The sequence below is a fragment of the Podarcis pityusensis genome (genome assembly GCF_964106645.2).
Source record: "Podarcis pityusensis genome assembly, chromosome: 6".
In the NCBI taxonomy this organism is placed as follows: Eukaryota; Metazoa; Chordata; class Lepidosauria; order Squamata; family Lacertidae; genus Podarcis; species Podarcis pityusensis.
In genome coordinates, this window is record NC_138030.1 from 62,110,338 (window position 1) to 62,124,099 (window position 13,762).

Consider the following 13,762-nt stretch of genomic DNA (forward strand, 5'->3'; position numbering starts at 1 on the left):
GGGGGTGTCTACTTGTGCAGTGGTGTGTGTGTGTGTGTGTGTGTGTGTGTGTGTGTGTCTTCTTCCTCCACTGACCCACCTGCAGGGTCCTGCTCAGGTTTGGGCAGGCTTATGTTTGACAACACAGTCCTTCTGGTAGCTAGGCCCCAAGCCATCTAGGAGTTCAAAGACAAGTGCCAACACGTTGAATTGTGCATTGAAAGCAGTAGTAGTGCTGTCTGTTGTTTCAGCATGGTCTTGACCTTCTGAAATGAAATTGTGCAGTGGTTGAAAAACACATGCTTTAGCTTTGCCATCCTTCTCAGTGAAAAATGACACATAGGAGTCTTGCTACCCTCCAGTGCTTGGGGATATGACTAAGCTGTGAGGCTCCTGGATCGGCCTTCTGTTGCATGAAACAGTGTGATCTCTCTGTGTGTCTGAAGTGTGGCAAGTAGCAACTGGTAGGTGGGAAGGAAGGCATAGAGCCAAGATAAATTGCTAATAGCAACATCATCTGTGTGCTATGAACAATTGCTAGCCATGCCTCATTTATGCTAATTTGCATCCTGATTATTATTATTTTTTTAAATAGATGCTTCATCCAAAAATTATTTTCTTTTTAAAAAGCAAGTTTCTTTGCATTCAGGAAGCTTGAGTTTATGATGAATTACTATGGGAAGAATTGATTATATGGATTTCTGAACCCAGCCTCCATATTAAAGCAGGAAGATAGAGGTCAAAAATAGAACAAATACTACTTTTGGGGGGGGGCAGTACTCGCCCATGCATACTTGAATTTAACTTACTGTAAATAATAATAAAAATTCTGCAACACTCTCCATCTCTTAAGACATTACTGAGTAATGTGTAAAGGTAAAGGACCCCTGGACAGTTCAGTCCAGTCAAAGGTGACTATAGGATGTGGTGTTCATCTCGCTTCAGGCCGAGGGAGCCAGCGTTTGTCCACAGACAGCTTTCCAGGTCATGTGGTCAGCATAACTAAACCACTACTGGTACATGGAACACAGTGATGGAAGCCAGAATTCACGGAAACGCAGTTTACCTTCCCGTAGCAATGGTACCTATTTATCTACTTGCACTGGTGTGCTTTCCAACTGCTAGGTTGGCAGGAGCTGGGACAGAGCAACGGGAGCTCACCCTGTTGCACGGATTCGAACCGCCAACCCTTCTGATCGCAAGCCCAAGAAGCTCAGTGGTTTAGAACTTTAGACCACAGTGCCACACTGGACAATGAGACTTCTAGCCAAGTTGGCAGATCAGATGAGAAAGACTTTCTTTTCTGCCCAGGGACTTATTTACTAACTAACCTTGAGTAGCAAAGCAATAAAGGCTTTCTGCCTTGAAATGCAGCTGCTACTTGGCATTAACCAACTTTTCCCAACCTGAGGCTCTCCAGATGTTTCCACCAGTCACAACAGCATGGATCAGGGATGATAGTAGTTGCAGTTCAAGGCATCCTGGGGGAACCAGGTTGGGGAAAGCTGGTGCAAAGTGTGCATTAGTTTGAGATGGTATAAGGCACATACATCTGATATAAAAGTGAAGGAGCTCTATCTAAGTTGCTTCAGAGAAAGCTCTGGGCAGGAATCTAGCCACAAATTATGCACTATTTTGCTCACTATAATATACTTATGATTTATTCAGTAGTTGTCTCCTTTTTTCCCCTTGACCAAGTTCCAGATCTATATCTCTATAATATTAAAGAGGTGGCTTGCATGAGACTTAAACAGCCACTAGCTTGAATAAATGTGTCCTTGCTGAAATACTGCAGTATTCAGAAAGAGAAATAAGTTGTTGCGGGTTCTGAAATGTTCCTGTTCATCTACATGAAGAAACCAGTGTGGGTTGAGAGCTCCAGGAACTAATGCACATGGCTTGCAGTACTGTAAAAGATCATGTTGTTTCCTAACGAAAGACATGAAGTAAATCTTTAACACTCCCTTCCTCTCTTACAGTGATTCTCACTGTTGCAAAGAACATGTGTAGATCTAGTCAAGACTGCCAGTACAAGAAGATAGCACTGTGTATTTATAAAAAGAGAAAAACCCATTTGTTCTGTTAATTCAGTATGAGGTAAACCTTGTGGTGGAAAGCAAAGCAAAACACCACTCGGGGGCTGTTGGACAGTCTGAATTGGGGAAAAATATGGTTATCAACCAGGCCCTGAGTAAAAGGAATCTGCCTTCTACTGAGTTGGGCCATTGATCCATCTAGCTTAGTATGGTGTGACACTGACTAATAATAATAACAATAATAATAATAATAATAATATTTGTACCCTGCCCATCTGACTGGGATGCCCCAGCCACTCTGGGCAGCTTTCAGCATATACAAAAGCATAATGAAACATCAAACATAAAATACCTTCCTGTACAGGTTTTGCAACGAAAGCTCATGTAGTAATTAAAGTAGCTTAATACTAGCATATTCTTTTGTGTGGGGTAGCAGTCAGAACAATCTCTGATGTGATTGCTCCTATAGCCTATTGCACTTGAGATCCTGATACTGTTTCAAGTGTGGAGTCACAACACAGGTAGATAGGTATGTGATGAATTCAAAATTCACAGCAAACTCTTGTAACAGGTTATTAATTTTTGTTCTCTTTTTGCACATAGGTTTTCCAAGGACACTGGGTCAAGCTGAAGCACTTGACACAATATGTGAACTGGATCTAGTGATAAGCTTGAACATCCCATTTGAGTCCCTGAAAGACCGCCTAAGTGCTCGTTGGATTCACCCAGCGAGTGGGAGAGTCTATAATATGGAATTCAACCCACCTCAAGTACATGTAAGATAACTAGTCCTCCCCAAACAATGTGACTTAGCAAGAGAAACCATAGACTATTCATCCGCCAGTAAAAATGGTGAATTATCTTAATAGTTGTCAGTGTGTTGCCATTGGGTTTTGATGTTGTCTTCGTTCAGGGGAACTCTCCAATGCACTGCTTCTCAGGCACACAAATAATTCCTTCCATGCACCATTTTGAAACAGGAAGGTCAGGTGAGTTCCATCTGTGCTTGCCAAATGGTAAAGAGAAGGAACCATTTGTGTGTATGAGAAGTAGTACATAGGAGATTTTCCCTGGCAGGAAACAATAGAACCCAGTGGGAACATGGAAATTCATTGAAAACTACCGTATTTTTCACCCTATAGGACGCACTGGCCCATAGGACGCAACTAGATTTTTTTGGGGGGGGGGAATAAGGGGAAAAAAGTTTATTCCCCCCCCCCAGGCACGGGGCTGGGGAACTCCGAGCTTCCCCCACCCCAGCTCCCAGAACAGGCAGCTCTCCGCAAGCTGTTGGAGGCCAGCGCGAAGTCGCGCCGGGCTCCCACAGCTTGCGGAAAGCTGCGCGAAGCCCGCTCTGGGAGCTTGCGGGGCTGGGGGCGGGGGAAGCCCGAGCTTCCCCTGTCACCAGCCCCCAGAACAGGTCCCAGAGCGATCCGGAAGCCCGAGCTTCCCCCATCCCAAGCCCCCAGAACGGGTCCCAGAGCAATCCGGAAGCTGCGCGCAGCTTTGCGATCGCTCTGGGAGCTTGCGGGCCTGGGGGCAGGGAGAAGCGGGCTTCTCCCCGCCGCCAGCCTACAAACCACATCGGGAGACAGCGGGATGGCGCGCTGCGCCTCCCCGCTGTCCCCCGAGCTTGCGGGGCTGGCGGCAGGGAGAAGCACACTTCTCCCCGCCGCCAGCCCCCAAACCAGGTCGGGGGACAGCGGAATGGCGGCGTTCTGCCTCCCTGCTGTCCCCCAAGCTTGTGGGGCTGGCGGTGGGGCTCTCCAGGCTTCAGCGAAAGCCTGCATTCGCCCCATAGGACACACACACATTTCCCCTTCTTTTTTGGAGGGGAAAAAGTGCGTCCTATAGGGCGAAAAATACGGTATTTTGTAATACTGGGTGCTACTTAACACTACAGTGGTACCTCGGGTTAAGTACTTAATTCGTTCCAGAGGTCTGTTCTTAACCTGAAACTGTTCTTAACTTGAAGCACCACTTTAGCTAATGGGCCTCCTGCTGCTGCTGCTCCGCCAGAGCACAATTTCTGTTTTCATCCTGAAGCGAAGTTCTTAACCAGAGGTACTATTTCTGGGTTAGCGGAGTCTGTAACCTGAAGCGTATGTAACCCGAGGTACCACTGTATTGGCGTTTTTGTGTACTCACCAATTGGCTTGGCCTGTGTTCCCATTTTTTCCACATTGGGTGTGGCTCTTTTGGGTGAGGGCTGTGTATAATTTGGCATGCCAGTAGCACACGTGTCTGTCTGAAGTGTTTGGCTATATTGTGCCCCTAGTTCCTTGTCACAACCAAGGCTGTGAAGATAGGCCAAAATTTGACACCTTTTTGCCTGAATGTTAATTTTATTTTTAGCGCAGCATAATCATTTCCCTAGGTAATACTAACATGTTGATTTGTTATGCCACTCTTGTTAACAGGGGGTTGATGACATTACTGGTGAGCCATTAATCCAACGGGAAGATGATAAACCTGAAGCTGTTGCTGCTAGGCTTAGAAAATACAAAGATGCTGCAAAGCCTGTAATGGAATTGTACAAGTAAGTTGGAAGCCCATGCTCCATCTAAGACTAAATTTAATTGTTACGGTGTATGTGCCGTGGCATGGCAGTAGAGTTTTCATATTATTTCATGAAAATTCTGCTGCCATAATCATGGCATATACATTTCTGGAAGCAGTTTCGTTGGCCAACTTAATATGCTCTAAACTGTATTAATTATTAGTACATTATATTATTGAACTTTGGCTAATGAAATCATAGCTGGGCATCTAGATTAAACTTTGGAATGAGATATCTTGTCTCCATATCATTTAGGAAACCAAAATTTGTGGTTCAGGAAGGTGATCACCACCCTTAAAATAAAATTAAAAAGCACTTTTAAGAGAGTGCAAGCTTTGGAACTTGGAGCATGCATGAGTGGCTATATATATATATGTATATATATTACACGCACATACTACCTTATACTGTCATACCTCTGGTTACGTCCGCTTCATGTTACATTCTTTCAGGTTATGTCCTGCGGTGACCCAGAAGTACCGGAAAGGGTTACTTCCGGCTTTCGCCGCTCGCGCATGCACAGACACGCAAAATGACGTCATGCGCATGCACAGAAGCGGCGAATTGCGACCCACACGTGCACAGATGCGCTGCTGTGGGTTGCGCTCTTTTCATGTTGCGAACGGGCCTCCGGAACGGATCCCGTTCTCAACCAGAGGTACCACTGTATTAGAAAATAGCTATGTGTACACAGAACATATGCACAAAGGTTACCACATGTTGGTGAAGCCCATGGATCTCCTTGCACGGGTTCTATTCTTGGAGAGAACCGAGTGTGATGGAAAGTGGAAGTACAGGTACTGTGCGTCCACACACATACCGTATTTTTTGCACCCTGTTCTAATCTGCAAATCCACTCCAGAGGTTTAGACAAACACACAAAATCCAAACACACAAGGCTCTTCCATGTGGGAAATAACATGCCATTTATATATAACAGTCCTTCATTTCTCTTTTATTCTGTCGGTGCCCATGGCTTGTGGAATATTTCACACATTGCCTTCCTTGGTCACAAGTGCGAATACAAGTATACACACTAAAAAAGGGAATATGAATCAGCACTCTATCATAAGATAATAATTGCATCATAACTAAACTTGCAATACCAGGGTTGGTTGGTTTGTAAAGTTTCTTCATTTACATTTTTTTTTAAATTTCTTTATTTCAGAAACAGAGGAATCCTACACTCATTCTCTGGGACAGAGACCAACAAAATATGGCCTTATGTGTATTCTCTGGTGTCCAGCAAAATTCCTCCACTCCAGGCCAAAGAAGCAAACTAAGCATTTCCAAAACAAGCAAGAGTTAATATAACCAGAGTTGATTTTCTATTAAGTTTGTGGTGTCCTGTATCTGTGCTCTGCCTTTATATATATATATATATATATATAGAAGCAGCTGTCTCCCTGGTTTTACTGGACAATAGCTGCAGAAATATAGTGATAGCTAAGAACATCTCTGAAAATGCTACATGGAATCCTAGTCCTCAGCATATTAAGTACTTGTGCATGGACTTCCAAGGAATCCTAAATTGTTATGCAGAGACAGATATACCTTAGGAGGCTTACAGAGCCTGTTGTCTGTTCCATCTAGCCACAGCTAGTTCTTCTGCATATTCAATGTGCCATTTCATGAATGTTTGGAATTGTTTTCCTTGATCTAACACTCCACAGCAATTTAAAAACAAACACTTCTTTAAATGTACCTGCAGTGCAACAAGCACTGTGGAGCATATATGCATTATATAGTTCAAATAACAAAAAATGTGTTCGAGTATCAATTAATGGGGAATGGAAATTATGGTTGTTTTTAAACATGTTGGTTTGTGGAAAATACCAACATTTAAGAATATATATAATAAAAATGCTGCTGTAATGTTTATGGAACTAGTTTGTAATTCAGTGGTGTGGATTTAGGCCATCCTGTATACTAGGATATAAAGGTGGTCTATTTTTTTATCAAGAAAAGTTGCACAACTTTGATAGTATTATTATAGCCTTAATATTATATAGTGTTACAGCCTGATAGTAACTGCCAATGAGCTTCTGCTCTCTTTAAATCACATTTAAAATTGTCCCAAATTATCTCCCAGACAAGTGATCATATGATTTAACATAATGACCTGTCCAGATGATCACTATTATATTGAGCTGCTTCACAAGTCACTTGTTTGCAAGTCACATTAAGTCATAGTTTAACCACTGAAATGGCATGCACTTTTACTGCTAGTTTTGTCCGAACCAGAGACTTGTTGTTTCCTCCCATAAACAAATCACAATCAAGAAACCTGGAGCAAATCTTGGTTACGGCTTGTGATTTGGACAGAAACAAACCATAAACCTAGGTTCAGATGTAATGGCAAGCCAGATCATTGCTTGTTTCCTGGGCAGTGGCAAAAGCAGGGGAAGAGTGCAATGCCTGCAATTTTGGCAGTATGCACTAGCATGCTGTGTGTTCACATTAAATGTTTAAGCCCTTTAGTTTAACTGTGGTTTATTGTGACATGTGAACCAGGACAGTAAGCAACAAATTTTCATGACCACACAGTCTAGGAAAAACGCTGTTACAAATGTAGAAACTGTTGCCAATATATATCAATGGTTTGATTATTAGACTTGTTCATATAAGGACAATCAGTTGCGAAGGCTCACATGTGCAAAAGGAAAAAAAGTTATGTACTGGACCAAAGACTTAGGCTATGTACACTTTAGCCGTGTTAAAACACAGTGAGGTGGTTCTCTCCCACTACATTTGAAGTTGCATTTGCATGTTGCTGTACACACTAGAAAGGGTACAGGAATATCCTACCCAATGCACATTTCCTGTTTAGTTTTTCCATGCCTGCAACCCCACTACCAGCTCCTATTTATAAAGTGCTCATTGTGCGTGCATGGTCATTATGCATGTGCAATGGCTGTCTCAAATGTACACCGCTCAGCTTAATTGCATAGTGGATGTGACTTAAGTTTTCAAATTGGATGGAAGCTGGTTTGAAGGGAACACATCAAACAGCTGTATTTCTCAAGAAACTACAGGATAGATGTGAATTGTGGCCAATAACACATATGCATGGCTTCAAACCCAGGTGGTGCAAACCAGAGCCAGATTATATGGTAATGTGTACATAGCTTTACTTCAGTTGGTCTGTGTGTGTGTGTGTTTTAACCACCTGTCTTTAACTGAAGTCCTTTCTCTCCTGTGTGAGTTTGGCCTGTTTTAAACCAATTTTCCTTTTCTCTAAGTGATCTGTCTTTGTCCACATAAATCTTAAGATCTCTTCTGTTAGTTCCAATGTACTTTTCTGTGAACGCTTATTTGCATCATTCACTAGAATCTGAATGAAAATGAAGGTAAGTAAGCACTCAGGTCTGAATGGAAGCAAAATGGTCTACTATGCACATATTCCTTGATAGCTGGCCATTTGGAATGTTGCTCTTGAAATGTGTTGCTAAGTATGCTAAGCTGACTTGAACACTGAGCAGATTGCTACCAAATAATTTTAGACCAAAAGCTGAACAGAAACACTTGATTTTTCCAGAGCAATTGTTTCAAAACTTTTTCCTCAAAGAACCAGTTTCTGCATGGCTGTTACTTCTAAAGAATTCCAGGATTCCCTGAACATAACGTAGGATTCTAGGTTATATTTTAGCTTATGATTTGGCTCTTGCAGTACATGCATGGGCCAGCCATAATTCATGATTCTTGGTGTTGATCCATGCAAAATGGAGGTGGTACCCTAGAGTATTTCCAACACACTCCCTCAGAGAGAGCATTTAATCAGATCAGTAGTGATGGGAAAGCTGGTCTGCCATTATAAGATCTCACTGTAGAACCTGTAGCAAGGAATGCCAGAGTTCTCCAGACCAGTCTTAAAGCTACTGTTGTAGATCAAATCAAATCAAATCAAATGTGCTTTAACTTTTCTCTTCACTTTCCTGCATGTTGGATTGGTTCCAGAGCAAAATAACTTGCACTTAAGACCTGTTGAATTCAGTGTGATATGTTAGTGATGAGTAACTTGTATCCCACTGAAATCAATAGGATGTAAGTGCAACTTAACTTTGTTTCCACTTTTCTATTTCCTTTCCAGTAGTACAGGCATAGCCAATGTGGTGCCCTCCAGAGTTTACTGCACTCCAACTTCCATCAACCCTCACCATCGACAATGCTCTCTGGGGCTGATGGGAGTTGTAGCTAAACATCTGGAGGGCACCATGTTGGATACCCCTGCTGTAGTATATGAAATAGTCAAAGGCTATTGGTTAAAGTGGGTGTGTATCTCCTATTAATGCGAGGAGCACAAAAATGTAGGCTGCTGTCCATGGAGAAAGAGTGTGATACTTTTCCGTGAACAGATTGTTTTCATGCTACACAGCATTGAAGTAAAGCAGACTTCCTTTTGTACCACATGGCAAAGAAATATGATCTGTTCGTTCATGGGCAGATCAGCAGTGATCTCAACCATGCTCCATCTTTCCTGCTCCTGAGCTTTATCTCCAGTCAGCAGCACTGGCTGTGGTTGAACTTTTCCCCCTGCACTCGCCCCATGGCTTGTTCAGCTGGTCAGAGATTATAGCTCAGGAGTGGGGGGGGGGCACTGCTGGGGAGAGGCCAGTGGACCAGACTGGGAAGTCCTGCAGGTCTTACCCATCTCCACCCCAGAATCAAAAACTAGTTTCTCTTTAAATGGACGAAACAAAAAAACTGGGAGTTTTCCATAATTCTTAAATGTCTAGAGACGTGTGTGTGTATGTGTGTGTGTGTATACCCATTTTTGTGTATTTTTTTCCTATATCCAGAGTTCATATAGCAGCTTTTCTAAACTGGAAGCAAATACTGTATTTTTGATGCGTAATATTTGACAGGAACTATAACTTGATCTGAGTGTCCTCAAGTTGCCTTATTTTATATAAAATGTGGGGGGAATGTATTTAGGGGAGAAATTATTCTGAATTATGCTTTGTAGTACCCACCACCAAGAGATCTATGCTAGTTTGATGATAAAATTATGCCGTTTAAGCTCCCCCGCTCCCCACTGGCTAGCGTATTATACAAGAAACTTCATACTATTTGAGTATGGGCTACTGTATTAACTGCCAAACTAAATGAAATAACATTTTAACACCAGCAGTGCAAGACTACAGCTTAATGCCATCTTACACCTACATTAGAGTTTGTTCTACCCAAAAGCTGTTTGCATAACTGTTTGAACCCACTAAGCCCTAGCGGCATAGGTATAATACTTCACAATGTCTTAACCATGGTGAACCTTGGGGGTCTCAAATTTCAGTGGCACTCTGTTTGACACAAAAATTTAGCACCCCTTGCTTCTCTTGCTCCACTCTAATTCATAGCTGCAGCACCTAGTGTGACCAAACTAGTTACGTTCCCCTAAAACCCCCTCTGGTGCAGTGGAAATGTTGGTTGTTCTCAGTTCTCTTCTCTACACTTGGATGTAAAGTGTGGATAAGCACTTTTCCCTGAACATCCACATCCTAACAGACAAGGCTCTGTCCATGATATGTATTTCCTTTTGAGAAGGAGGAGCATGCTATCTGAATGCCGCCTGAGCTTTTCAGGCTGCACTGTTGTAGAGCAAAGTGACAGGGAATGGCAAGCTGTCATCTGGCTCTGCCAGTACCCAAAAAAGCATTCTGTATACAAAGATGCATCCCAGGAACTAGACTCTAGCATTGCTGCTTTTTTCTTTTTTGCACTTTTATCAAGACAATCTGGACATTCAGTGTAGATGAAGCAACTACTATATTTGTGCTTTAGAAAGACTAAAGGTCTTCTGAAGGTCACCTGTCTCCTGAGACTGCTCATGTGGTGCTGATAACACCAAGGGTGCAAGTTCGATCCCCATAAGGGACAGTGGCATATTCCTGTCTTGCAGGGGGTTGAACTAGACAATCCTCAGGGTCCCTTCCAGCTCTAGTTTTTGATTCTATGTACTGAGGACCCCAGCACTGCAACTCTATAACATCTAATGCAGGGAGTTTCCAGAAAGAAGGTGAAGGGTTTACGTATCCCTGTAATTGGCTACAATGATGAGCACATTTTAAGCTAATAACAAAGAATCCAAAGAGTTTTAACAAAAAATCCATTATCTCTCACTGTGACTACTTCTGAGTGGGCCAGGTATACATGAGGCCATAGATTATATTGAGAAGGCTCAAATGTCCATGAATAGTCATAATGTTAATTTTTTTAAAAAAATAAGTGATTTTCCATGTGGTGCACATAATTAAATGTGTGATAAATGTATGTTTACACAAAGAATTGGACACCAGTGATAGAATGCACTTTTGTATTTTTTATTAGATCTTCATTTTTATACAAAAAGCAATATCTAGAATAACTGGGGAGATGGGTCACCAAGTGCCCTCTCCTTCCCTGGCTTCCAAGGAGAAGCTTCTTTTAGTAAACCATCTCCTGAAGGTGTCTTAAGTGATGGGAGGGACATTGGGAGATACCTTCATTCACTGAAACTCAAAGCACTCTAGTTTCAAGGGGGCAGGAAGGTCTGGCTGCCTTCTAGGGGGCTTCTTTGTTCAGCCTGTGGCAGGTGGGAGAAGACTCATATAAGGGTTTGATTCATGTCTTGACTGAGTTCTATATTTTATCATGTTTTTCTTCACCATGGGCTGTCTCCAGGGTTGCAGAAGCAGAAGTCATGTTTGTACAATGGATCCCCTTCTTTCATCTGCTTTCCCCTGTAGACCCAACAAAAGTCCTCGCCAAAGAGTTGTGCAGGGGGGTGGGGACTGACCAAACATTCTGGGCCTTATCATTTGGGGCTGCAGTGAAAGAAGGGAACCCCAAACTGGCCAAGGAATCTTGCACTCTGCTGTCTTCATCTCATGCAACATTGGATTTTAATACAATATGGTTGAGGTTACTTGCTCAGCACCCCAACTTTTCTTACCTGCTTGTATATCTATGCATTAAGAGTAACTGGCCTATGTGAGCAGAATATATTGAGTATGAGACTTGGGCTGCTTCCAGACTGTAACTAATGTTAACAAATGTTGTTTGACTTTAGAGTGATGGGAAAGAACTGCAGAAAGATAACAAAGAATCCATCCACTTCTGTTATTCTGTGTTTTTATTTCAAGGTTGTAAAACCCTTCGGCAGAGCTCAGTTTGTGCTTTTTTAATTTTAAGTAAGGTTTATTTTCAAGTCCTTTGTAAATAAGCCAGGGGAGAGCTGGAAATGTGAAACTGGGGGAGCCAAGTGTGTGGAGATAAAGGAGCTTGGATGTGCTCTTTTGACTTGGATGTAACAGCTCTGAGAAATTTGACTTGTTCAAAGTGATGGATTCACTTTACATATTCATTAATTTCATATTCAAAGCAAGAGTGGTCTAATTATTAAAATATATTGCTAGGTGAATTTTATAGAATTTATAGAAATTATTCCAGGGTCAAAATACATTATTGTTGCTGCTCTGAGTACTTTCAAAAGCGCTCCATTTAGAAGCTACCCAGATACTATGTTCTCTATTGCTTTGGTTTTTAGCTTTTCCTCAGAATCACAGTCTTCTGTAATGCACCACAATTTTCACCTCATGATGTTGGCACTTTACTGTGAATCTGATGTATTTTCTAAAGTTATGGTTCTGTTTTGTACTAATGACAGTATGTTGGGAGGGAGTTCTGTACTTAGTTGTTCTAGGGAACAGTATTTGTATGTACTGTAATTGAGGGAGGTGGGGGGTTTTTTGTTTGTTTTGGATAGTCTCCCTCCCCCCCCCAGAAAATCCTACAGCTGTATAACCATTTGATATTTGTAAATAAAGTTATTTTGAACTTACTCTGCATCTTCTCAGATGTGTTTCATTCCATTACCTACATTTGTTGGTGAAACCCAATTCTGTAAATTATAAAGATGATTCCACCTCTCTATACAGTACTATGAAAGGGAAGATCCAAGTTTTCTAAATTTGTGGTATTTGGTAAGTTAAAATAAACTATTACCTTCATGCATAGTGCTGCAAGGGAGGAAATAAGCAGAACAAAGAACACAGGACGTCTGCCAAAAATAGCAATCCTGAGTTGAGTTCATACTTCTGTTTTTCCTGTGGTATGCAGTAACATAATGTGATGTGATGTTCCATTTCCACACACACATGATAAGCAGCCCCAGTAAGCATGGCCAATGGGCAGGGATGATTGGAGTTGTAGTTCAACAACAACTGGAGGGCCAAAGGTTCCCTACAACTGCTCTAGAGGGTAGAGGAGGGGGCTTGCAGCACCAGGCTTGCTATTCATTGTTGACGTCATCTCATTTCACCCAGGAGGAGACTTAATTGTATGCAAGTCTAGCATCTTCATAAGCAATTGATTGACTATGCATATGTTAAAAAAAAACCTGTAGCTTATATCCCCCCATGTGGTGTATAGCACCATAAATTACTTAAGACATATGAGGTAATCTGCACTTTGAGTGTGTGAGTGAGAGAAAGCAGTGAGGCAGGGACGGACTGTGAATTTACAGAGTTTTGACCACAAATAGGTGATTTTCAAGCTTGTGAGATCATCTTTGTTTTTGACTAGAATTCGAAGATGAACCAACCCAGAGCCACATGCAAACAGCACACCATTAGAATTAACCAGCAGGCCACCCCTGAGCATATTCTGGGCTTAGAATTTTGTTTTCAGTCCCAGAACTGAACTGAGCTCTCAGTGCTTTCATATCAAGACCACTTCTGGTTAGCTTTCTTCATTTTGGCAGCCTTATTTCGGTGGAATGGTTTTGCTCTTGCTGTTATTAAACAGTTGGGAGTTGAATTCTTGCTATCTACTGCAAATCACCCACAGTTCTACCAGTAGATCCCAATCTGCCATTTGTTCACCCTGGTCTATGTTGACCACCAGCTCTTTAGCATTTCAGTCAAAAGCTTTCTCCAATCCTCACTGGAGATGCAAGGGCCTGAAGCCAGGACTGATTTGCATGCAAATCATGGGCTCTACTACTAAGGTAGAGCGGGGTCAATTACCCCAGTTCCAGTGCTGGGTCTTGCATTTCCTGCTTGCTTCTCCATGCCCTACACGATAAGCCATTGGAGGTGGCAATTGTTGCTAGAAATCTGAGTTGGACAATCCTCTCCCTTCCCTCTGGAATGAATTAATGTCCAATCTCCTCCTTCCCAGTCCTATGCAAAATGCTAAGCTTTGACCACTA

The 13,762-nt window shown here is 42.2% G+C and overlaps 1 protein-coding gene across 3 annotated transcripts in view; it reads left to right on the plus strand.

Annotated features, from left to right (window-relative positions):
- The window catches only part of AK4 (adenylate kinase 4), a 33,068-nt gene extending 20,677 nt beyond the window's left edge, over positions 1 to 12,391 (plus strand). For all 3 annotated transcript variants that reach the window (XM_081011868.1, XM_081011870.1, XM_081011869.1), the window contains 3 exons: positions 2,619 to 2,791; positions 4,436 to 4,554; positions 5,744 to 12,391. In XM_081011868.1, the coding sequence (XP_080867994.1) occupies positions 2,619 to 2,791; positions 4,436 to 4,554; positions 5,744 to 5,858 (407 nt within the window). In that variant the 3' untranslated portion in view covers positions 5,859 to 12,391. The remainder of the gene's footprint in view (positions 1 to 2,618; positions 2,792 to 4,435; positions 4,555 to 5,743) is intronic.
- Positions 12,392 to 13,762: the final 1,371 nt, after the last annotated feature.